At 36.8% G+C, this 27657-nt stretch overlaps 1 protein-coding gene across 17 annotated transcripts in view; it reads right to left on the reverse strand.

Annotated features, from left to right (window-relative positions):
- The window catches only part of Ints6 (integrator complex subunit 6), a 140478-nt gene that overhangs the window by 58984 nt on the left and 53837 nt on the right, over window positions 1–27657 (reverse strand). For 14 of the 17 annotated variants that reach the window (XR_015638098.1, XM_087586165.1, XM_087586172.1 and 11 more), the window contains one exon: window positions 18421–18510. Coding sequence is in view for 13 of the 17 variants with exons in the window: in XM_087586165.1 (XP_087442291.1) it covers window positions 18421–18510 (90 nt within the window). In the remaining 4 variants the exon portion in view is untranslated. Of the gene's footprint in view, window positions 1–8706; window positions 8930–18420; window positions 18511–27657 lie in introns of those variants that run through there. The other 3 variants (XM_087586175.1, XM_087586174.1, XM_087586176.1) reach the window with 2 other exon arrangements.

Genomic DNA, 27657 nt, shown 5'->3' on the forward strand with positions numbered 1-27657 from the left:
AAGGAAAGGAAAGGAAAGGAAAGGAAAGGAAAGGAAAGAGAAATGGAAAGAGAGAGGGAGGGAAGGCAGGAAGGCAGGAGTAAGGGAGTGCTGGGCCACTAAAACAACTAGTAGCAATGGAAAAAGAAAGGAGGCAGCAGACTGATTGCTAAAGGAAAGGACCTGACACCAAAAACAAAGTAATGACATACAGCCTAGTATTGAGCCCTACAACTTTAATGTTACCTCTACAAATGATAGGAACTACTTAACTCATTCAAAACCACACTATATAAATCATGACTTACACTGTGAACTAAGTTTTAAACATCTCCCACCAAAACAATCAGAACATTTTTCTCAAAAGATGTACAATATTATCAACTCTTAAGAATACAACTATATCCATGTTTATTAACTATATCCCAAACTATTCCGAATATAGCATAAAACATTCAACCTGGAACAAATCATAAACTATTAAGTCAGAAAGTTAATTTAAAGCATATAGGTAAAGAAAAGCAAAGTAAAAGCTTTATAAATGTATCATTTTTGGTAAGCCAAAAATCATTGCTGGGCAACAATTCTCCATTTACTGAACTCATATAGCAAATGTAACTCCATCAGATTCCCTGTTTAATTTAACTCTCCTAACAAATCTATCACCTATTAATTAAGAGTCTACGGAAAAGCAACAATCTAATATATTTCTTTGGCTCACCAAACTTAATATTGAGCACACATAAAACCTCTCCCTGAGCAGCACGATGACTGAGCAGTGGCAGCCTTGCTATCATCACTAGCCTGACCATCTGAGCTTCATCCCCAAAACACATGTAAAGGTAAAAGGAAAGAACTCACTCTTCAAAGCTATTCTCTGAGCTCCACAGGAGTACTGACATGCTCAAACCCTCTATGGACATGGCTCACACACAACATCATTAAAATCCCAAACATAGTGCATGATTAGTCATAAAAGTGCATGTCTAGCTCCTTCTTTCACATAGAATTTTAGTTTGAGAATTTGAGTCTAAATCTTTTCCAAAACTGGTCTAGCTTTTCTCAAATCCTTTCAGCCATCCAAGATGCAATCCACAGACCACAGAAAGCTCAAGAAGAAGGATGACCAAAATGCAGATGCTCCCACTACTTCTTAAAAGGGGAAAAAATATCCATAGGAGGGGATATGGAAGCAAAGTTTAGAGCAGCAACTCAAGGAACGGCCATTCAGAGCCTGCCCCACATGTGGCCCATATATATACAGCCACCAAAACTAGGTAAGATTGATGAAGCTAAAAAGTGCATGCTGAAAGGGACTGGATATAGATCTCTCCTGAGAGACACATCCAGAGCACGTCCAATACAGAGGTCAATGCTAGCAGCAAACCACTGAACTGAGAACAGGACCCCCTTGGGGGGAATTAGAGGAAGGATTGAAAGAGTTGAAGGAGCTCGCAACCACATAAGAACAACAATGCTACCCAACCAGAGCTTCCAGGGACTAAACCACTACCAAAAATCTATACATGGACTAACCCAGGGCGGGGCAATAAGGGGGATGTATGGGGGGGAATACCTGTATGGGGGAGGGGGAAGGGAGGGAATGGGGGTTTATGGACAGGAAACTGGGAAAGGGAATAACATTTGAAATGTAAGTAAAGAAATATAGCTAATAAAAATTTTAAGAAAAAAAATTTAAGCAGAGTACCAGTATGTAGTTATCTTGACTATAAATTTAAAAACACCTTATAGTTTAAGTATATCCAGAAATGATAATGTAAAGACTTTGCTTAGTGTTTTCTAGTAGACAGATTTTAGAATAATTTTGTATTTGCTTTATTTCAAATGTAAACTCTAAGTCAAAATAATGCTTAAATTTTTAAGTCTGGCTTGAAATAATTTTTTGACTACTCAAAACAATTCCTCATAGTTGCTAAAACAATTATAATACCACTTAAAGCTCTGAGTTTAACCTCAGAAACCTGGAATTTTAGCCTGCATTTATTTACCCTGACTGGTACATGTTCACTGATCCAGGTAATAACTGGTGACCTTTCTCAGAACCCCGTTCCCTCTGTAGACCGGGCTGCAAGCCTCTCTCGCCTTTACAGTAGAGTGCGAGTTTGCAGGCATATGCCACCGCACCTGGGCTGTGTTTTGTCCTCTTTAAGAATTAGGAAGGCAATTTTATGTTAAATTTCTGTAAGACTTAAAGCTAGGGGCTCTGACTTAAATAGCTGTGCAGAGTAAGCTGAAAACTGTAAAACAAAACACAGCTAATTACTGACATTAGACAAAGATTCTTAATATCCATCACTTTACTTACTTACTTCTGTACACATTTGAAAATTTCAACAATAAAAGGATTTTTAACCTATCCTTTAGAACAAACACTTGGAAATGCAAATCAAAACTTCTGTGGAAAGGAAACAGAACAGAAAGGAAAGTTTACTTTTATTACCACCTCTTCAATGAAGCTCAGCAACATAGTTCTATTAAAAATCATAAACTTAAAGCAGAATTTAAAATGCTCGTCATTTTGAGGTATTACTCTACAGCAGATATTCAGTTCCAGTACTACTCAGTTACTATCTACTCCTGTGAGAACATGCACCGGCCTGGTGTGACCAGACAAAGGTATATGTACACCGGCCTGGTGTGACCAGATAACAGGTGTATGTACTAGTGTTATCAAATACTGGTTTACAGTACATGTGTCAAGCTCATACACTGACTGCTCATAAATACTGCTGAGAAAACTGAAGATGTTGAAAATATGAGAATAAGCACTAACAATGAATAAGAATAACAAAATATTAAAAGGCATCCCTTCCCCGGCTGATTCCCAATCAGAACATCAAGTAAACTCTCTTGTAAGATTTACCAATCCTGATTCCAAGTTTAAATGCAGATTTAAAGCCCCTGTTAGATAAATCAATCTGGAAAAGTTGGAAATTTTCAAGACTTAGAAAAACAGAACCCTATGCTCTGGGTTTTAAATAATGCAGATCATGGTCCCTCACCAAGGCATTTCTTCTGACTAAATAAACTGCTACAGGCCACTTTAACCAAGTCCTCTGAAGGCACACAGACTACCTCAAAAGACAACCTTTACACCCCTGTTAAGATTTAAAAATGTCTCATCTTTGTTCAGTGATAGCGGAGACTTTTAAAAGTCAAAGTAATCTTAAGATGTCATTATTGTACTCATTCTAAAGAACACTAAACCTCGTAACAAGATAGAATACATTTAGATCTCTAATTAGATGCAGAGCCACAATCAAAACTTGGCTTTCAACAACTTTGAATAGTGCACTTTAAATAACTTAAATTTGAAGTGCATACAAATATGAATACATAATCTATTTTCTCTTTTAGATTAAAAAAAATCCTAATTCTGTCTGTTGACAAAGGGGGGGAGGTTAATAGGAAAAATTACTCCTAAACCCAGGAGAAACCTGACCCAATTTTAAGCATGAGGCAAAAATGTAAGCTTTGAACACATTACACAAGAAAACAAAGAAACATTCAAGTTTTTAAAGTAGAATTTCTTTATTATTCCTTTGATTCCAGATCTTTACCTGAGTCTTAATCTCTCCTTCCCCCTTCAATCTCAATGTAACCCACACAGATATTGGTTAAATTGTGACGTTCTACTTGATGACTGCTGATAGGAGTTGTCCTGCCTAAGTCTGGAGTAACCTTCATATAAGGAAGCCTCTCATTCTCCAAGTCTGCTGCTTTTCTTCAAAGTCAAACCTTGGTTGCAAGATGTTTTGTAAAATAAACCCATTTGTCATCAACTATCCACCAAAGAGAAGCAATTGAGACCAGCACAGCATAAGCAAGGCACTCTACTTCCGGAACTACTACCTAATTAGACCTATCTTTAAAATACAAATCTATCTGTTTTTGTTGTTGTTATTGTTTTCCAATTAGATCAGTAAACCAACTAAAAAAATAATCTGCCAAGATTCAACCAGAGCAATGGCTCTCAACTTTCCTAATACTGTGACCCTTAAATACAGCTTCTTATATTATGGTGACCTCCAACCATAAAATTATTTTGTTGCTACTTCATAACTATAATTTTGCTGTTATGATTATAATGTAATTATCTGACATGCAGGATATCTGATAAACGACCCCAGTTTGAGAACCTCTGAACTAGAGGCTTCTTAATTTGTCATTTGTTACTGGAGAAAATATGCATTCAAAGAGAAAACAACCCTGTATGGTAGCGAGTAACACACACCTGTAATCCCAACATTCGGAAAGCAGAGGCAAGAGATCCAATTAGGTTACATGAGACCCTGTCTCAAAAAGCAAACAAGGCACTCTGCTGCTATAGGAAGGGCAAGAATGTATATGTCCTTATGTAACTTGAAACAGAAAGCTAATATCTCCAGTCCCAGTTTCTCAGATTTGCTTAGGTAATAAAGATAGAAATTATTCGAAAAAGAATTTAATGTCTTCACATTTCTTAAAGTTCAGCTCTCAAATACAATATTATCTTAGTTAGGTCTTTTATCCAAAACAAACCAGAATACAGAACTACAGTATACTAGGTCCTTACAGATTTATTTCAGTTTCCTCCTTCCCAACAGACACTTCCCTTCTTTTGGGTTCTCTGCTTTCTGGATTTCATTTTATGGATCATGAGCAAAGATCCTCAACATCCATCCTCTAAGGTTTTGCTTTCCAATAATCTCAATTTTTAGAACTTTTCTAATTATTGCTAAGAACAGCAAATCTAAAGGCAAGGATATCCAAACCAAAATTATCTGGTTGTATGTGAAAGATTATCTGTTTATCCTAGGATTTATACATTTCATTGGTACCAAGCATAAATCTACTAAAAAAGAAAAGATGAGGGAATGGGTCTGGGTTGTAACTCAATGGTAGAGCTTGCTACAGAAGTCATGTGAGGCCCAGAGTTCAATACCCAACATTGCACACACAAAAAAAAAAAGTATGTACACATATTCAATATTTATATACAAAAATTCCAAATATTGTTCACTTCAAAATGATTAATTCTATTATGAAAATTTCTCCTCAAATGTACACACACACACACACACACACACACACACACACACACACACAGTTGAGGAAATAGCTCAGTTGGTAAAGTGCTTGCCATGCAAGCGTGAGGACCTGAAATCCTCTGAGTCCAAGTAAAGTGTCAAGCACAGCAGCACATACCTATATTCCACTGCTAGGCAGACACAGATTCCTGTATTTTTCTGGACAGGAAGTCCAACTGAATTACAACTCCAGGTTCCATAGAGGCCCTGTCTCAAAAAAATAAAGTGGAAAGCAAGGGAGGAAGACGCTCGAACATCAACCTGTAGCCACCACATGCATGCCCACACAAGTACACACATATTTAAAAACTGTGCACATGCATACCACACACACACACACACACACACACACACACACACACACACACACGGCCCTTAACAAAGTCAAGCAGGTTAGTAAGTCAGTTGAAGAAAATTCCCCCAAACAACGAAAACAGGTATAAGAGAAAGGGGAATTAGGAAACAGTGGGGATAGAGTGGTGGAAGGGGGGAAAAAAGGGTCTCAGTGTAGTCGCTTGGAGCTCACAGATCAGGTTAGCCTCAACCTAACAGAGATTCCCTTGCCTGCCTCTAACTCTAGCGTCTTGGGATTATGGGCATCTGCCACTGTGCTCAGGAGAAAAGAAAATGCATTTAGAACAAAAACAAAAATCGAAGTTCAATTCAAAATTCTACTATCCAGAAATAAAAGAAATGGAGGGGGGAGGGTGTTGTAAAGGGCAATGCCTGAAAAGACTGTAAAGTAACATTTTTGAACTTAATAATAAGCTCTCAAACTGAAACAACCTACTAGGAGCTCACAAGTCCAGCACATAAAAGATTCACTGCCTGAAGACCTAGTACCTAACTACAGCGCAGTTTTACAGTTACTTATTCAATAAAACCTGAGTATATTCTAGCTACTAGTGTTCTTCTGCTTGCTGCATTAAAGAGTAATAGTGTGAATGAAGACAATTCCAAAGCTGATGTGGAATTAATGTAGGTTGATGTCATTATGCAGATGAAGGCAGACAAGTTAGGTCAAAGCCATGATTGAACAGTAAAAAATAAGGCAGGGACAAAGCTTTTATAAGGCAGGAGAGAAGGAGAAGAAAGGAAGAATCAAGATGGAGATGGGGAAGGATGTCCAGATCCGGGTGGTCTTGAATTGCCAAGGTAGCTGGGATGGGTTTCTGTAAGCAAATTTATCTTATCTAGGTGGGTGCTTTATATCCTTATCAATTGGTTGTGAGTTTACTGTGTGGATGTATTGTGGAGTGAGAATTTAACATATAAATCTGATTTCTGGTGACAGTTTGTTGAGTCCTGATTTTACCGGGCAGTTGGGAGTTTATACTTTAACTACCAGGGAGGGGGCGGTTGCTGGGACCATGGGCAGAGTCCGTGGCAGGGAGCCACAATTGGCCAGCCACCGCTGGACTTCTAGAGCACTGGTTTTACCAGATAGCTGGAACCAAAGAGTTCACAACTAGCAGACAGCCGCCGGGATACTAATCTGAGATAAATCAGCATTAGTTCCAATGGCCTGTCGCAGCGGAGCGAACAACAACCAGGCTGCGCACGCAGAAATGGTTCCGCCACTCTTCTGTTTTTTGTTTGTTTTTTTTTTTTTTTTTCCGGAGCTGGGGACCGAACCCAGGGCCTTGCGCTTGCTAGGCAAGCGCTCTACCACTGAGCTAAATCCCCAACCCCCCACTCTTCTGTTTTTACAGCAACAAGCAACACAAGTAACACAACCCCAATGGTCTATAGCAATGGAATACAAAATAAAGAACATTTCAGGGTTCCCCAAACTATAGTCCAAAGTCTACTGCAGCCCAATGTATCTCTGAAAACAAAACTGTACTGAACACACCAGTATTTACTCCTTCATATACTGTTCTTAATATATTGAGTGCTTCTTTCCTAGAACAGCAGAATTCAGTAATTCTAATAAAGACCATGTGGGCTGAAAATGGGTTACCCTTTTTTTAAAATTTAATTTAATTATACATTTTGTATGTGTATGTGCATATATATGCATGTCTATGTGCCACAGTCCATGTATGGTGGTCAGGAAGACTTTCAAGAGTGGGTACTCTTATCTCCATGCCAGCTCTAGGGGCACTATTTAGTACTTCAGTCAAAAAGATTGTAAACTATGAAAGCTATTCTTAATTATCGCCTTGACACAGCAGAAAAAAGGAATCTCACTTGAGGAACTGCCACCATCAGACTGTTCTGTGGGCACGTCTAAGGGGCAATTTCTTGATTGCTAATTGATATGGTAGGACCCAGGCCAATTGTTGAAGTCTCATCCCTGGGCAGACAGGCCTGCCCTGCAGAGAACAAATGGCTATGTAAGCCTAGGGAGGCAAGTCAAGGGCAGTAAGCCAGTAAACTGCGGTCCTCTTTAGTCTCTGCTTCAATTCCAGCCTCTGGGTTCCTATCTTGAGCTCCTGCCCTGGCTTCTTTCAGTGATGGATATAACTTATAATATGAAATAAACTCCCAAAATTGGTGTCAGTAAGTGTTTCATCAAAGCAACAAAAAGCAATATAGAACACAAATCTCTGGTATATAATCACAGCTCTTGTTGTACAGAAAACAAATTTCAGAACATATACGCACAGAGATTATGCACATGATTTTTTCCTCCAAAATGATGGAAATTGAATCCAGGGCCTCCTAACTATCTACAAGCATGCTACAATGAGCTATGAGTCCTGAGAAATATATATAAATAAATATATGTATATATATTTATATATATAAGTCCCAAGTCCTCAAGGTCTCAAGTCCTCTCAGTTAACTTAAATTCAGAAACAGAGGTTATTAATGATTATTGGGTTCTGTAAGTGTTTCACATTACAGAGAGAGTAATCTAAATTAAAACTAACATTTAAATGGTGAGGAAAGATGTTGATCAAGGAGGCAGTACTAATATTCTTCAAATTCAATGTAATAAGATACGAACTGCTTCATAACTACTGTGCTTGCTTTTCATTTGGTTTGTTTTCATTTTTCTTTCGAGACAGGGTCATACTATGTAGTAGTCAAATTGATAATCCTCCTCCCTCCCCAATGCTGGCATTTACAGGCATACACCACCATGCCCAGCAATAACTATGATTAAAAAAAAAACAAACAACAACAACAACAAAAAAAAAAAAACCCATAAAACATGGTAGAAAAGAAGTCAAATGTAAACTTGTCCTAACCAACCTCTGAAGCTTAACTTAACTGCCTGATTCTCAGGATCTGATAAGAATACGATCTAAAAAGAATACTTCACAAACTAAGTTTTATAATTCTATTTGTAACTAACGACTCGATGCAATGTTGACATCGAGATATCATTTAGCTACAACAGAAAGGATATGTCCTTTAAAGAGACACATATTAAGCTAAAGCTCTGAATTGTGTGGGAAATAGCAAATCCCTCCCTATATAGCTGTTATGCTCAGAAGATAGTCTCTAGTAACTCAAAAGTTGGGGTCTGATCATCATCAACAACAAATTTTTAAGCTTCAGGTTAATTTACCAATTCAAGTGGACCTGAATAATCAATCAGGTTAGGGTTATCATTCTGTGTTGAATCAGATTCTTCAACAAAAAGGCACAGTCCCCAGAGAGAACTACACTCTACTCTGCTCACCTTTAAGGCTTTCTCTGAGGCCTTCCGAGATGACTAGCATCAGACTTTTGAGGAAGGCTAGCCATTAGACAAGGCTTTTCCCCACGAAATGACTGCTTGAAGTGACATCCAGGATCAGGTCGATCCTGTATCCAGGAATCATGACCCTCCCTGAGGCACCAGTCATCATGAGACAGTCAGTGCACTTTGGCACTTCTTGAAAACCACTGGGCTGCTCCTTTAGCTGAAAGGAAAAAAAACATCAAAACCACAACAAACAAAACAAGGGGGGAGGGGAATCAGTAATTCAATCTGAAAAGAGAGTGTGGGGAAAAATATACCAAAACAGCCTTGTCTAGATCAAAATGTAACCTTGCTTTGGTATAAAAGCCAAGGTTTCAATATTATTCCGGTCACCTCATCAAGTTTATTTCTAATATATAAATCTAGAAAACTTAAATCTACTATCTTATACCTGAAAAGGACCAAAAGTGGAAATAATGTTTAAAATACTAGGAAGAGAGCTAAGTAGATATAATCAATACATTTATTAATAACTAGGAGTCTAATGCTTATATTAGTATGGCCATCAGGAATTCAAACACTGACATTTTCATTTTCTCAGATTATAATCTGACTCATGAGGTCAGAAAAATAACCAAAACAGATTAAATTTTAACAGAAAATTAACTTGGGTGTAGATGCACATACTGATGATACACATGTATGTGCATGCACGCACTCACACATGCAGAGAGGGTGTCAGGGAGACAAAAGAGTCTGGCTCTAACTTTTTTTTGAATGTCAATACTAATGGCTGCTTTAAATAAGCAAATTTAAATATTCACATCATTATGTTCCTAAAAATAAAAAACAACAGGGCTGGATGTGATGTCAGATACTCTTAATCCCAGCACTTGGGAGGCAGAGCCAGGCAATCTCTGAGAGGTCAGCCTGCTCTAGATAGCCAGTTCCATACCAGACAAGGAAGCACATGTCTCAAAACTACTTAATTTTTAAAAGTAAAATACAAATGATAGGCCAGATCTGAGACTGGATGGGAGAGAGACATCCAGACAGGATGGGACGGCCTCGACCACTCTGGGTATACATGGCAGTATTCACAGCACTTAGACGATAGAGCAGAAGAATAACAAACTGGAAGCTTATCTAATGATGCCTGTAAAGGTCTGAGGTGATTACGCTTTCAGTGTGAACACATAAAAGCTAAAGGATTATCTATCTACTCCTCACTGACCCAGAGCCCACCTACTAGGCTAGACTAGTTGGCTAGGGAACCCCAGAGATCCTTCTGTCTCTGCCCGCAGCATTTTCATGGGATACCAACTCAGATCCTCCGCCCTTTACTGACTGATACGATTGTTTTATAAGTTACATTTTAATTCCTTAACAATATCCTTACCCTAAAAACAATTATTTTATTTTCCTTATTTCTACTTTTTTAGGCCTCCATATTATAGGCAACAATATTACTATGTACACAGACACACAAGATGGAAGCCTAGAAATAGTACTAGACCATTATAAATTCGCTTGAAAATATGATTTAAAGCTGATGAGTTAGGCATAACAATGCACACCTGAGATCCAACCAGTGGATCAACCTCCAGATGAGGCAGAAGGGTTTCAGAGCACCTAGGCTTGCATACCAGAACACTGTCTGTCACCAAATGTAATGGTGTGAAATGCTTGGACCAGGGAGTGGCACTATTAGGAGGTGTGGCCTTGTTGGAGTGGGTGTGTCACTGTAGGCGCGGGCTTTAAGACCCTCCTCCTAGCTGCCTAATAACCAGTCTTCTAGCAGCCTTCAGAAGAAGATGTAGAACTCTCTGCTCCTCCTACACCATTCTTGCCCAGAAGCTGCCATGTTCCTGGCATTAATGATAAGGGACTGAACCTCAACCTGTAAATCACCCCCAATTATATGTTGTCCTTATAAGACTTGCCTTGGTCATGGTATCTGTTCACATCAGTAAAACCCTAACTAACACACACACACACACACACACACACACACAAACCCCACACCGATCAGATAGATCTATGGACTTCTCCCCAGTAAGCCAGTAAAGTGTGCATGCACACAAATGTAATGCTTAGATATTACTTTAAGAAATTTATTTATAGGACCCCTAGATTCTAGGTTCATCACCCTATAAAATACTGCTTTTCCTCCTAACATACTTTTGAAAACCTGCCTCGAATACTACCAAATCTCTTCCAGTCTCCTCCTGCCTGTCAAACACTGGCATAACTTTGGTACAGATAGTTATTTGTCTTGGATTGTCCTATGTTGCTTACTCATTCTTTCCATACAGTGCCTACTTTTAGGTTTTACTCCATTTTTACTCACCTGGCTGGCTGAACAATTTTGCTAAAAAAAAATGAGGATTTAATATGACTGGTCTACTTCTTTAATACCTTCGCCTGCAAATGTCAGCATAATAAAATTCTATATCCTTACAGCAATGTCATCTGCATTCTATACACATTTTATGGCTCTGATATTTTCTAATTTATAATCATCTATTAAATGGTATCCATGTATTTATACTTTGGCATACTATTTTCTCTTGGTATATCACACCTCAATTCCTTACTCAAAATTTAAGTTCCTTTGTTTATGCTCTCTGAAAAACTTCATTTTACTTCTGCCATAACACTTCTCACTATACAAGTGCTACTTTTGTTGCCTATTTCCAAAATAGTATGTTTTCTAAGAGCAAGAGACTTTGCTCCTGCAGTACCTAAATAGAGACCTACACGTACAGTGAATGCCACAGTTCTAGTATACAGCCAAACATATATCACAGGGGAAAAATGCTAAACTATAGCATATTTAATAGCTCAGATCTGAAGAATCCATTCTGGAAGGTAATCAAGGAGCAACTCCAGAAAGTTAATCATTAATTGTCATCAATTTTTGATAAATAGGCCCTCATCGGGATCATAGACTCAAGTTTTGTAAATGATGATAGTTACATAGCCATTCAAAAACCAGTAATTATAGCATAGTAAAGATAGCAGAATTCTAATATCCTTTGGATAAAGTCAGAATTCGAAGGCAGGGATAGTAATGGCAGACAACATTACTCAGTTACTCACCCCTTCCTGGCAGCTAACCCTCTCTACCCTCAACTTAAAATCAGGGTAGAAAGAACAGCACACTTGAAGCTGTAACTTTACACTGACAAGTCAATAATCTCTTCTAAACCATATCAACAGATTAGAAAACAATGCTGTTATATTCACACAGGCAGAATTCCACAACCTTGGAGAGGATTCCAAGTGTGACAACTGTAAAGATCAAGAATTACTTATATTGTAGAATACCTAGGCTAGCCTTGCTAAGTTAAAAAACATTTCTTATTCTGCTTATTAAGGTATTTTCACATGCTTTTATGTGGAAAAAATGTATCTACAATTATTTTCTGTTGTGAAATCTGTTTATCTCATCAAAATCAATTGAAACATGTTTACAAAATACAGACGTCTCTCTCCATTTCCAGCCTAAAGTAACAAATCCATAGTAAGATCTGAGGTCTGTACATTTATAAGTTTACTTGGTGAGTCTAATGCAGCTATGTAAAAACTACCATTGTAAGCGTCACACTAGTTTATGTATAGAAGGTTACAAGCAGTGATAGAGATGGCTCTAAATAGAACTCTACTGACAAACAAACACGGACCATCCTCTGATGCATCTTACCACAAAATTTTAGTTACTGCTGCCATACCACTTTCACTGGACTATGAAGAAGCATTCTTTTTAATTATTCTGTTTGTCTAGAAGCCTCTCTTAGAAATTATTCTTAGTACATATTGAAAATAGTTTGTTATTTTCAATATTTATATATATCTGAACTGCTGAATATGTACTATAAGAAGTTGTGCCAAACTTTTTAAGTACGAATTTTCAAGAAACTATTAACTCTAAGTACAAACGTCTCTAAATCACACCAAAAGTGGTAAATCCAGGAATGAAGAAAATGGGAGGCAAAAATATAGACAGAAAAACAAAATATAAATGACCTACAGCCAACAAATTCTCTTAGGTATTCTTACAAAACTGATTTGGTAGAGGTAACACACAAAGTACAAGTCTAAATATTTCACCAGAAAAAAAGATAGGACCCCTTAAGAGTTACTAGATTCCAATAATGCTAGTATGAAGAGGCTATTACATACAGGACAACACAACACTCAGAAACCTATCAAACAATAAAATTCCTCAAGATTTCTTTCACTCTTTTTTAAAACAAAGAATGTTGTCCAACGTTCTAAGTATCCCAGAGAGTGGGGAACCCACTCTAAATGTGTTTTTAAGTCGTTACCTATAAAATAGTTATAATAATAACCTTTGACAAATATTTTTGTGATTTCAGTGAATAAAAATATTTTGGGGAGGGAGGAAACAGTTTCTCACTCATTTTAGATACTAGAATCTACATTACTTTTGAATCATTAAGAAGGTAAATGCATAATGACACACCACTGTCAAAGTAAAACTATTTTCAACGTGTAATGTACAGAACGATCCAGAAAAGGTTGCTGGCATCCAATCCAATAATTCAAAGCTTGATGGCCTTCTGTACCAACTTTGAGAACTGATAAATCAGAACGTAAGAGCAACTGAACCCATAAACTGAGACTGCTCTGACATTCTCCTATACAAGTGTCTAAGTGACCATCTCTCCAGAAAGTTATAAAAGTAGTTGTTCAGCTTGGTCTTAAAAATCTAGTCAGTACTGCAGAGCCAACAGTTAATTTCGACATCAACATTACCTTCATGGCGATCATAATACAAAAATGCCAACAGATTCATCTCTACCCAGAAATATCAACATTTGAAATAAAATACTATTTTTAGCACCTTTGGGAATAAGAAAAAGATGGTTTCACTACAGTAAGTGTTTCAGCAGGATTTCTTCTGCTGCCTTACTGAACAATGCACTTGGTAATGTGTTTCTGAAATCAGTTCAGAACACATTCCCACTGCAGCTCTGGACTCCAGAGGATCTTTGCAAAAAAAAAAAAAAAAAAGAAAAAAAAAAAAAGAAAGAAAGAAAGAAAGAAAGAAAGAAAAAGAAACAAGTTTTCAGCAAAGCGTGGTGATGTCTCTCTTTACTTCAGTTCACGGGAAGCTGAGGCTGAGAAGAACTGCCCTAAATTTAAAGCCAGCCTAGGCTCCATGAGTGCAAGGTGAGCCTCGGCTCTGGCTTCAAAAGGAAACACAATCTCAAAAACTTAGTAAATAAAACAACTCTAATTATAATTTGCTGATTGTATTGAAACATTTGAGATAGATACCAATAATGCTGATATAGTTAGCATTGTAAGTATTTGGCCACAGGAATATTTATCAACACCATAAAATAAGAACTGTAAAATCAAGAATTCAAATCTACAAATAACCATTTCCCTTAAGTGAAAATACTGGAGACAATCAGTTTTACTAAATGGCTATATAACTTACACATACAAACACACAAAAAAGGCCAAAATATACTTAAACTTCCACTCTAAGCAGTCATCAAAAGTCCTAGACAATACTTGCATCATCTCAAGCAATAACTTATGTTCTGTAAGTTTCATTTAACTAACATAAAATGATCACAACTAGCTTGAGATGTTCATGCACAGCAGAAAACAGTCTTCGCTCCTAACTCCGCATACTGCCAAGTGTACAGTGCAGAGCAGTTCTATTCTCTCTCACAAACACACTGTACAAGCAAACTGGGCCTGAACATACTCAGGCCAAGGTTTAATATGGCTCTAAAGATCCCAATTAACTATTTTTCTACATTCAAAACAATTTAATACTGGGCCTTTATATAAATTTCACAAATTTATACAATAAGCCACTCGCAGTACCTGATTATCCTAAGAACTTTAGATCAAATTAGATTGTATATGTTATAATTTGCCAATTGTTTGAGGTAGCAGTGTCTGAGATGGGATGAGCTCACCCTCTCAGTGCTTACACATACTTAGAAATCACTATGTCTATCACTCAAAAAATGGGACTCAATCACTGTCACGAAACAGAACACAAAAAAATGTATCTTGTTCCATACGCATTGTCTAGAAATGCTTAGCTCAGGAGTTATTCATGAGAGACTAAACAAATTAAGAACAGAATTAAGAACAGTATCTATATCATACTGGCATAGAAAGCTAAAATAAAAAAATAATTCACATAGAAGGTAAATTAGGCTGTAGGTCAAGTACTTGTTCCACAAGCACAAGGACTTGAACTCAGATTCCCAGCACCCACATAAAAAGCTGGGTTCAGCGAGTACCTGTAAACCCAGCCCCACAGGGAGACAGGTGGAGACAGAAGCATCCCTGAGATTTGCTGACCATCTTGTTCAGTTAGTGAGCTACAAGTTCAGGAAGAAACCCCGTCTCAAACATTAAAGTAGAAACCAATAGAGGAAGATATCCAGCATCAACCTCTGAACTACAACACACCTGCACAAACATACATAGAAGGTAAATTCTAAACACATTCAACAACGCAATCAAAGAGGTGTTGGATAGATCCAGGAAGGGAGAGCACCATTAGGCTGGGATATCATTATAATTTAGATTAATTCTAATATAGATTTGGCAACAACAAAAACCATAACCTAAACAAATCATTTGGTTTTTTTTACTCTCAATTTCCTCATTTGTAAACTATAAGGTAAGACTAAATGAACTTCATATATAATACGCAATGGGGTTTATGTGAAAGCAGCAGGGTCATTCATTCTGCACTAAGAAAGCAGATACGATTTACCGCAGCAGGTATCATACCACTCAAGCCAAAAATATCATGAGAGTGAAACATATAAATGGAAATAGGTTACATCAACAGGTGTGGCTTCTGGCCAAATGTGGTGGTGCATACCTACAATCTAACTACTTGGGAGGCCGAGGCAAGAGGATCTGAGTTTGAGATCAGTGCTACAATCTGTTAAAAAAATAAACTAGCAGCCATGAACCACCAAAAATTACATATACAATATTCCATGAAATTCCTTAAATGGAAACTAGCCACACATTTACTCATTAAAAATACAAAAAGAGAACTCAGTTTTGCCAAAGGTAAAGTAACAAGAAATTAAGGCAAAATTGATATCCCCTAGTAGAAAAAAAGATCTGATCACCTATGGAGCATGAATATAAATGCACATATACACATCCACAATGAGAGGGGGAGAGAGACAAAGACAAAGAGAGAGACAAGGAGGGAGGGAGGAGTGACACTGCTCAATAGAGCACTTGCCTAGCACGCACTAGGCCCTGGGGTGGACCTAGAGTATTGGGTTGTAAAAATAGAGGTAGAGAAATATGCAGGGACTTTCTAATATCAAAATAACTCACAGGCCTATACTCCAACTTCATAATCAAAAATATTTGCCTTAAAAATAAATCAACTTTCTGCTTTAGGTAAGAAGCAACAAAAGAAATCAATTTTAAGTTTCCTATCAGAGTCATACATCATAATACTTTTAATGTAAATTCTACGCTAGAACTATGTTAAAGATTTCACAGATAAAAAGAACAGAAAGGTTAAGATCTCTGCCCACAGGAAAATCTACTCAATCTATTTGCAATTTAATATTGAAATATGAAAACAGTGGTATTTCTCTAATATCCTTCCTAAGGAAGAAATCAGAAAAGGAAGTTCAACAATTCCAACCCCCATGTACATTTCAAGATATCTTGAAGCGAGAAGATGTCCTCTAAACAGATTTTATAAATGAATTAGATCCAGATATATTAGAACAAACTATATCACTGAAGGCATTTCTACAAAAGTCACAAAAAAGAGTGCCTTGAATGGATAACCTTACAGACAGATTATTTTACAAGAGAAAACAGAAATAATATATTAATCAAAATCATTAAGGTAAAAAACAAGCATCAAAAGATGTGGAATTCCTATAAAATGAACATGAATACAAATACTAAAATTAGTATGCTTAAGAAAGAAAACTCGATTTGACAGTTTCTGAGTTCAAGATAAGCAACATTCCTGTTGCTTGTGATTATAGACGTAATTAGTGTCTTGTCTACTATGAGTGGCAGGACCATAAATGGCTATAGATGTCAACCAAGTCTAACAAAGTCCAGTCCCATTAAATTTCACTTTCAAGAAGGTTAAATCAAGTAGGCTACTTTTTTCAGTGCTATCTCAATAATTATTCCTAAAATCTTTTTAATATTAACCAACAAAACAAAGCAATTCTAGCCCCCCTCCCAGTCAAATGAGGTAATTTAAGTTCTGCCTGGTTCTATTATCTCAAGATGGAGTAACATACTACCCTTCGTCTTTACAGTCCACCACACACGTTCACATCCATTATTTAACACATTTCAACAACTCTTTGAAGGAAAGCAAGGATTACTGTCAGTATTTCACTGATAAAGTATAGAGATTTAGGGAAGTTAGGCCAACTGGTAGAAAGTTCACTGCTAGCAGTACTTGAATTAAGAATAAAACCCACATGCTCTGACTCCATTTAATTTATATTCAACAGTGTCATAAAAATGGAAATTCATTTCAAATCTTTAATTTTAAAAGATTTAATCTAAATTTTAATTCTAATTCTAAATCTTTAAAATCTGTACCTTAAGAGCAAATGCAAACATTGCGTCTTTAAAGATCACCATTTTAAGGAAAACAATGTTTACCAACAGTTCAAATACAGTAAAAACACTATAAAGCTTGCTTTCTTTAACCTAATTAGGATTTATCATACTACAGCATACATAATTCACTAACAGAGCAAATAACATTAGCTCTGAATTATTTTCACTACATATGATGTAGGAGAAAACATAATTGTTGAAAAAGCCTTCACTCTTTTTTTCTTTTTTTTTTTTTCTTTTTTTTTTTTCGGAGCTGGGGACCGAACCCAGGGCCTTGCGTTTGCTAGGCAAGCGCTCTACCACTGAGCTACATCCCCAACCCCGCCTTCACTCTTTCTATATTTAATCTACTCCTGGATTCTACTAAAAACCACAACAGACATGGCTCAGGATGAAATGTCTATGAAAGACCTATGTATTGAGTCTTCATGCCAGAGATGCTAGCAACACTGGGAGATAAGATCTGGTTGAAGAAAGTTATAATGAGTTATCTAACTGTTCATGTTTCTTCCTGTCTCTTCATTTATTGCCCACATGAAGTGAGTAGCTATTCTTTCTTACTGTCCCACCATTACTGTCTCACCAAAGTGCCCAAACTCTCAAGTCTTCTGATTGTACATTGAAACCTCTTTGAAGACTTAAATCTTTCCTTGTTATAGGTTTATTTACTTCATTCTGTCTGATTAAAAGCTATCATAGAAATAAGATAAATAAGCTAAAATAAGAAAATTGTTAGAATTCTATTTGTTTTTTTCTTTAAACCTGAAAATAAGAATGTTACTATGGCATAGACACTGACACTGTCCTCACTATCAATTGATGTTCTTAAAGGAAGCAGGAGGTATGTTCACAAACTCTGCACAGAAAGGATTCCTACTCAAGAAAATATTATAATGACAACTGCTATGAACAAAGACAGAGGACCTCAAGAGATGAACTATTACAAACTACACTAATTACTAAGAGCAAATGCACTGCGAAGTATTCAGTACCCTACTACACACTACACACATTCACCAATAGGTTTCAATTTTATCTATATGCCCATGTAACACACCTCGCATGACTTACCTCATCTTGGACACCACTAGTAGTCGTCAACTTGCTCCCATCAGTGATTGTAATAATTATTGCTGGCTCCAAGAAAAAAGGGTTTCTTCCCTAGGGTCAAAACAAAAGGATATTAAGGCTTAAGTTCTGGCTTAACCTATAGTTACAAAACCAATTCTAAGTAAAGAACAGCCACAATCTCTCTGGAATGTATACCATCTCCCTTTTCATTTTAAAACATTTTTAGTGCATTTAATGTACTTTGTGTATGTGTATACTCAAATGTCATAGAGTATGTGTGGAGGCTGGAGGACAACTTGCAGAAGAATCTGTTCTTTCCTACTATGTGGATACTGGGACTTAAACTCTGCTTGTCAGGTTCAGTAGGCAAGTACCTTTTTATTACCCACTAGGCCATCTCACTAACCCAATCTTTCCTGTTAGTAAAATTTACATCACATATTATCTGTTGTACATTTTAAAACACATTTTTTAGAACACATACTAACAGTGTTTAACTCTAACTAGATATAAAGACCGATTTCTCACTTCTTTATATATTATGTTTTCACTTTTATAGTGTGCAATTTATATTTGTCTAAGTTATAAAGCATATTTTCTTTAAAAAATTATATTACACACATTAATGTTTGGCCTCCATATATGCATACATGTACACTATGTATCTGGTTGATGACACAGAGGCTAAAAGAAGGCAGAAGACAATTCAGATGGCCTGAAACCAGAGTTATGGACAACTGAGTCACCAGAAATGAGTGCTGGGAATTGAAGCCTCATCTGGAAGACCAGCAAATGTTCTTAACCACTGAACAGTTTCTACAGTCCCAACATTTAATTTCTTAAAACAGTATCCTTATAGCTGAATTCTAGTTATTTGAATTTTTGAAGGATATCACAGACCGGTAATAATCACCTCATAAGTCTTTTGGCTAAAATCAAGTATGGTACAAACTGGATTAATAAGGACAATACTCTAGGAACATGGAGGTACACACCTGTGATCCCAGCTTGTGGAAAACTGACCATGTGTTTGAAAATAGCTGTCCCAAAATACAAAATAGCAGTCTAAAAGCTAGGTGCAATAATACACAACTGGGGCTGGAGAGATGGCTCAGTGGTTAAGAGCACTGACTGCTCTTCCAGAGGTCCTGAGTTCAAATCCCAGCAACCACATGGTGGCTCACAACCATCTGTAATGGGATCTGACGCCCTCTTCTGGTGTGTCTGAAGACAGCTACAGTGTGCTCACACACATAAAATCAATATATCTTTAAAAAAAAAAAAAGTTCTCTTTAAAAATCCAACGTTGGATTGGGGATTTAGCTCAGTGATAGAGCTCTTGCCTAGCAACCGCAAGGCCCTGGGTTTGGTCCCCAGCTCCGAAAAAAAAAAAAAATACACAACTGAAGTTCTACCACTAATGAACTGAGTTAGGAAGATAAGTGATTTCCAGAACTACATAGAACCACTGTCTTGCTCCCCCTGTGGGTGGAAGAAAATGAAGTATTTTAAAGAAACAGTCTTGAAGAGGAAAGCAAGATGGTTGATGACCATTATCAGAATCTTGCCTGTAATCACAATGTCTCAGCAAGTGACTAGTACATGGCTAGGACTACAGAAACCAATTTCACAGTATTATTAGGGTATCCTTAGTTAGCAAAACTAGCAGAAGTCTAAGACAAGGAGTTAAAATTAAGGATGACTACACCTCAAGTAAGTGCTTGGAAAAGGATGTATAAAAACAATGATAGCCAAAAAAACAAAACGACATGCTGCTATCAAAGGCTCTCTATAAGACAATCTATTTCAGTGTCTTCCATTTAAATCCTGATCTAGCACAATGTTACAATGATCTGTTCAAGGCAATGAGTTTTGGGAAAGACAAACACAACCTTGCCTTTTACATTCAAATAGTTCCCAGCTGAGATCTAAGTATGTTCAATATTAACCCTTTAATTTTTTTATTACATTGGTTTTTGTTATGTTAATTTGGGGGGGGGTTAAAGGAGATACATGCCACAGCACACAACTGAGTCCACTCTCTCCTTCCACGACCTGTTGATTATCAGACTTCATGACAAGTGCCTCCACATTAACTTTAAAAAAAAAAAAAAAAGACAGACTGGGGAGATGGTTTCAGGCAGTAAAGTGGCTGTCACATAAGCATGAGGACCTGAGTTAAATAAATCTAAGTACCCAAGTAAAAACCCAGGCGCACTGGCATATGGCTATAAACCCAGTCATAATAGGAGGGACTGAAGACAAACAGATCTCTAAAACTCACTGGCCAGACCTCTAAAGCTCTCCAAGCATTTAGTCATTGATTTCACTAGCTGAAATCAATGTGCTCCAGCTTCAATGAAACTGGGTCTCAAAAAAAAAGGAACACCTAACAATAACCAACGGCCTCCACACATACACACATGTACATATACCACATACTCATACAATGAAGAATAAACATAAGACAAAATATAGAAATTTCAAGTAGGTAAAACTTGTTTGAAACTGAAGATGTTTACACATAGCATAGACTTACAGACTCCACAACTCAAGAACTGAATTCAAAGCTAGCCTGAGCAAGTAGGCTGGTTCAGTAGTAAAGGAACTAGTCATGAAGTCTGATAATCTGGAGGGAAATTCAAAGACATTTAATTCCTATTGTCGGCAGCAAAAATTGAATGAAGTTTATTCATATGATGAAGTTTATAGTGATTATAAAAAATCACTTGGAGATCTTGGTAAAATATAGTTGTTCATTCAGTGTTCTCAATGAGACCACAGTCTGGGAAAGGCTAATATCCACAGACCACACCTCGAATAGTAAAGGGTTATATGCATAAGTCATCTGCAGTTTTTATCTTCCCTTCTCATTTACTACTCTCAACTCCTATCATATTATAGCTCATACTATCTACTGAATAAATTTACAATTATAGTAATTATATGATTAGAATCCAATCATCTTAACGGAGGGAGATCTGCTAGGTTAAGTATTTTGATCACATCATGCAAACTTGTAACAAACACGTGTTTCTCAAATTGATGCAAAGGGGGAAAAAGTGATTATCTTCTGCTGGTTTAGAAAACCACCTTCGCAGAGTTCTAGCACACACATAAAGCTAGTAAGTAGTGTTCACACCTCTAATTCCAACACTGAGGAGACAAAGACAAGATGAACCTATGGGTTTGCTGGGCAGATAATCCAATGTAATAGGTGAGCGCTGGGAGTACTAAGATTCTGTTCCAAAGAAATAAGGTGGAGAACCAACTGAGGAATGACACTGACCTCTGATTTCCATCCACACCCCAAATTTCAAACACACACACAGAGACATGCACGAAGACTGAGACAGAGAAACACAAATAAAGACTGACTCTAAGTATACAACAGCATTAAAATGTCTCCAGATCCCCAGAAAGGAAACAGTCACTAGCACCCCTCTTCACGTTAGACTGAACACATTTTGGGACCATTTCACCACACAGCTTCTTATACGAGTTACAGGGGAAAGTCAATCCTCAATTCTAAAAAGTTCAGATCTTCTCACAAAGCCACATATTGGAAATGTCCATTTCCACCTAAGTTTTGTCTCTCTCTAGTAAAATACTTGTTATATTGCTTATCTAAAACCTATCTAATTCCTACTCATTCCAAAGGGGCCCAGTTTAAATCTCAGTTCTACCATGAAGTCTTCCTACTAAGGCCTTCAGTAGCCAAACCTTTCATTTTTACAAACTCTAATAGTAATTAAGATTTTCAAGCTTTATACAAACATCCCTTCAAATAAACATGGGGCTTTCAGTGGTTTTGTAGGGCATATTTAAAGTCAGTCAGTTGCATATTTGTGGAACCCGAGGTAGCAGGCTTTGAGGCCACAGAATATATCAGGGCTGAACAAATCTCTCAGAATGGGAGAGGATGAGCTTAATCCTGTGGAAACTTGATGTCCCAGGGAAGAGGGATGCAGGTGGGGGTGAGGTAGGGGTGAGGTGGGGGTGGGTGGCCAGATGGGGGTGCCCCCTCAGAGGGGGGTGAAGAACTCGGTGAGGCGTGACCAGGAAGGGGGCCAACTTTTGGAATGTAAATAAATAAAAGAATTTTTTAAAAAAGGATTACTAAGGCTTGACTTTGTAAAAAGCTAATTTAAGAAACAAATGATAAGTTTAATATTTAAACAGAATATGGATGTTACACATAAACTGTGTTCTAAAGTTTGAAAAAAGATTAACAAATTGGTTTTGGTAATTTATACTGGTGCAGAAAAAGCAATGAAGATATGAAGATAATTCTACTGAGAAAAATTACTAGAAATATGGATTAAAAAATCTAATATATCAATTGTATTAGAGACTAGATAAAATTAATGTTGGAAAAAACGCTGCAGCAACATGTTAGATGACAAGCAAAATAAAAGCAAAGGTATAAATACTTTTAATGTCAGGTAAATGAACAGGACAAAACTCCGTATGCTTCCCTCACCAGATCTGTCGAGCCTGCCCTACAGTTTAGTCATCTCCTTGGGCTCTCACCACCACAGCATCATACACTACCTTAGCAAAAGCCAGGCTAGTAGTTTCGATTTTTCCTTATTTTTTTAAGTTTACTTTGTGTTTATGAGTGCAGAAGTATGACTGCACATACTTCTGTACACATGTATGCCTGGTACCTGAGGGTGTCAGATCCTCTGGGACTAAAATTACATACAAATGGCTGTGAGCTGCCATGTAGGTACTGGGAATTGACCAGGTCCTCTGAAAGAGCAAACAGTGCTCTCACCAGACCATCTCTCTCTTTCTCCAGCTTCATAAACCATTTCTTGAACTCAGAAATCAAATTCACTTTTAAATACTCTCAAGCAGACCCTGATTGTCTATCAAAATAGGAAAATTCTGGTTACTTCTCTTTAAACATCCATGCCACATTCAGGCCCTCAAAAGAATAAATTTACACTTATTACTGCCTTTAAAAACAAAACCACCAGAGTCCTGGAGAGACAACTCACAAGAACACTGGCTCCTCCTCCAGACTTTGGTTTAATTCCCAGTACCCATATGGAGGCTAAGAAATTCAACACTCTCTTCTGGCCCACAAAGGCACCAGGCACACGTGGATGAAGACACACACACAGACACACACACAGACACACAGACACACACCCCAAACACCTATACACATAAAATAGCTTCTACATTTCTAAATTAAAAATTTAAAAATAAAAACATGGAATTCTGCAACAGTTTTCTCTATATAGTAAGAAACTAGTCAATATGTTACAGATCACAAAAATTAGTGACAAAACTTTACACTTTTAAAAGGAAAAAATTCACAACATGGGTATTATTTCTCATATGCTAGGGCTTAAGAGTAAATCTTAACTGGGTAAGACAAGGTTAGTTTCAAAATTTTTTAATCCTTTTTTTTTTGGTGGAGCTTTTAGTCTTGAAGTTCCAAAATAGCCCTAGGAAGATTTTGTTTTCTAAAATCTAACAAGGTTCAACTGCTTTAAAACTAAAAAGATGTTTTAACAAACCAACATCGGTTTTGTCATTCATCAGTCATAAATTGTATTAGTAGCTAACAAGTAATATCATGATCTTTGCTCACATACTTAAAACTAGTAATCAAGTTTTGTAGAAAATATAGCCCTTCTAAGATCCTTGTTCAGCACATACTATATTTGGGCAAATCATTCATAGTTTTTTTTTTTTTTTTTTGGTTCTTTTTTTCGGAGCTGGGGACCGAACCCAGGGCCTTGCGCTTCCTAGGCAAGCGCTCTACCACTGAGCTAAATCCCCAACCGCGATTTCATAGTTTTTAAAGATACACATTAGTGAAAAGTGTATAAGGACTAGAAAAAATTTTTTTGTTATGAAGTCATTAAGCTGACCAAATTAAGAGGTCTTGTCCACATATACCAGTATCTCAATATATATGTAATCAAACTTCAAACAGTACGCACCAAAAAAATCTTTCATATGAACAAAAGCAGATTTATCCTATTACTAGCTTTTTCCACACAAAGCTACAAAAAGGGATTATCTTACTCTTAAACTACTCTTGAACTTCTTGACCAAAGTTATCTTCCAATCTACCCCAGTTAACCATCACCAATGTGAATTCTAAAATATACAGTCCTAGAAAAAGACTGATGTGAGATTCCTCAAAGACTGAAGATGTTCTTATTTTGAAATTCACAAGTATATTTGCCTGTCTGTTGGAATGAAACTGTTTTTGAAAAAAAAATTTCATGAAAGACTTCAGTAAACTTTTCACTTGATCTTAGCCAAAAGGCCGAGAAGCGATTCCAGTAAACTTTTCAAAATACTCTTTTTAGCACTCATTGAGACCAAAAATTAAAGCCAAGAAACATGTTCCCTACAGCCAGCGCTATAGTGCTATGACATAGAGACTGTAGGTCTGGTCAGCCTCACACTAGAAAGCCGCTGCCCTGCTCAAGTGTCTTCCTTGGCACCGATAATGATCCTTATCAACTGAGTTCCTACCATATGCCAGTAGTTACTTTGCTAGGTTGATTAAAAAATATTATTTCTAATTCTTACAAACCTTTCAAAATTGGTACTTTCATCACTTTGTGGATGAGAATTTGAAGATCAGAGAGATTAAAGGACTAGTTAAAACATAAGCTCTTCAGTAGAGAGACCAACATCCATATTTTATGAGGGAAGTTGGAGATTTGCTGTTTATTTTTGGTTTTGCTTTTCTGTATCACCACAAGGTTCTAGGGAAAAAAGCAGAATTAAAGCAAACCTAGCTTCCTATTCACAGTATTTCAGTTTCCAAAAAGAAATTTACAAAATAATTGTTTTACGGTAATAAAGGGGATTGCACATCACTCAACACTCACAGCAGTCTCTGCGGTGAGCTCTTCTATTAAATGTTCCTGGAGACAGGCAAGATTAGAGACTACAGACACACGAGGAACTCACCAGTGTGCTGGATAGCCATAAGCAAGACAGGAGGCTAAGTATTTTCAAAACTATCTTAGACAAAAAGAAACAATGACAGCTAACTACAAAGCTGTCCAGGGAAGCCCTGTTACTGGCTGGCTCAAATGCAAAGATCAGCTAATTAGCCAACAAGTTTTTAGTTGTTATGTTGACTACTTAACTCAGGAAGCAAAGCATTAAAATGTGCAAACAAAAATCCTATTAATGACATATATATATAATATATTAATATTATATATATATGTTATAACCCTTGGCCTTGGTGCCAGGGAGATGGCTCAGTAGATAAACACACACACACACACACACACACACACACACACGAACTTGTAAAATTTATATTAATATAACCTTGTCCTTATTGAGGACCTATCAACTGTCCCTTATTCAACTGTATCCCTTTTTTCCAAACTGGAGGAAGAAATGTAATTGAAGCTAACAAGGTAACACGTAATATTTATATGAAATATTACACAAAAGGCTACATAAACCAGCTAAATAAAATGCTGTTTTCAAACAGGAACTGTTAAGACTTCACATGGTATTTACAGACACAAAAACAAAAATACAGAAAATCTGCTGTTATACCTTTACTCTTTTCAATAACACTTTAAATTACCAGTTACTATAAGATATATGACTATTTCAAATCTATTAAGATCTTTTGAAATGCTCCAATGTTTCAAAAATTGTAATAAATTAAGCATTATTAACTTTTCAGGACCTTTCCTTCTTCTGCGAATTTAAGAAGATACGCTAAACCACAAAAAATGAAAAGTTGTCAGAATTCTGCTCAAGAGTATATAAAAGTTCAGTAAGCTTCATTAAAAAACTTGTAATAGCAAATATAAATAAAGGCTCTAAAGTAGGGGTGGAAGTATATAGAGCTCAGAAGAGGACTTTCCTAGCATGCATAAATCTTGTGTTCCATCCACAGTACCACACCAGCCTTCATGGTGGAACCCAGCACTCAAGAAGTGGGGGCAGGAGGACCAAGCATTCAGGAGCAGGGCTCAGAAAAGTTAAGGGTACTTGCTACTACTGCAGAGGCCCCAGGACTGGATCTCAGCATCCACACAGCAGTTTACAACTGTCCTTCAGTTCTAAAGGAACCAAAGCCAAGGTACAAATGCAGCACACATAAAGGCATGAGCAAATATGCATGAGATAAGTAATTCTTGTAAAGAAATTCAAGATCATCCTTGGCTACATAGTGCATTAAGGCCAATCTGAGATAATTAAGACCTTGAGTGGAAAGGGGGTGTGGGGGAGGGGAGTAAGATGACTCAGCATGGACATGCTAGCAAGCCAACTGAATAGAGTTCAATCTAATGGTACTTCATGGCGGAAGAACAAAACTGACGCCAGCAAAATTTCCCTCTAACCTCCAATCTATGTTGTGCCCCAATAAATAGGTAAACATGATTTTAAAAGTTATAGAAACAAAGAAAAGCAAAACAAAAACAAAACTTCTTCTGTGTTAGGTTTATAATCAGTAAAACATGCATAATTACATAAATTAATTCAGCTAACAAAAATAGTTTATGTAAGGAAATCATTTCTTTTGCTTTTTAAATAATTTTAATTGGTTACTTTATTTAGGGAAATCAATTTTTAAAAATGAAAGAAATGGGCTCATTCTATGATCATTTGTCATCTAAAGAAAACACCTAAAATTAAAAAATACATATATATTAAGGCATTTTAGTCATAAATGTCAGATTATAATGGCTAAAAATTTTAAATTTCAAATTACAAATTATGGCATAATAATAGAGCAACATTTTAAAGACCCTAGAACATAAACAAGGCTAACCAATCTTTAGTTGCTTCTAACCATAAATTATCTTACATCAACTCAACACTCTAGGTCGGCAGAAGCCTCACTCAGACACTAGAGTTGCTCTTTGTCTTTCTCTTTTCAACTATACAGAATTTCTTGCCGCTTGTATTTAAGACATCACAAGACAATTAAGAACACAAAGATGTTCTTTGGATAAAATGTTGTCATTTTCCTTCTGAAATGCCAAATCCATGCAATTTTTTTAGTATCTAGAAAACAGACTTACAGTATCAAAAAATACTGTAGCAAGTTTTTTGGAACGAAAACAGCTCCTAAAAGCTCTTTATAAATCAGACCGGTAGAAAACAAAAAAAAAATCCGAGGGCAATATGATTTAGGTCATATCTCTGACCTGTTAGCCAAATTCACACCCAGTTCTTGCTCAGTGTACTGCTTTTAGAATGTCTCCCCAATACTTAACA

This window comes from Rattus norvegicus, chromosome 15, assembly GCF_021556685.1.
Source record: "Rattus norvegicus strain SHRSP/BbbUtx chromosome 15, alternate assembly SHRSP_T2T, whole genome shotgun sequence".
In the NCBI taxonomy this organism is placed as follows: Eukaryota; Metazoa; Chordata; class Mammalia; order Rodentia; family Muridae; genus Rattus; species Rattus norvegicus.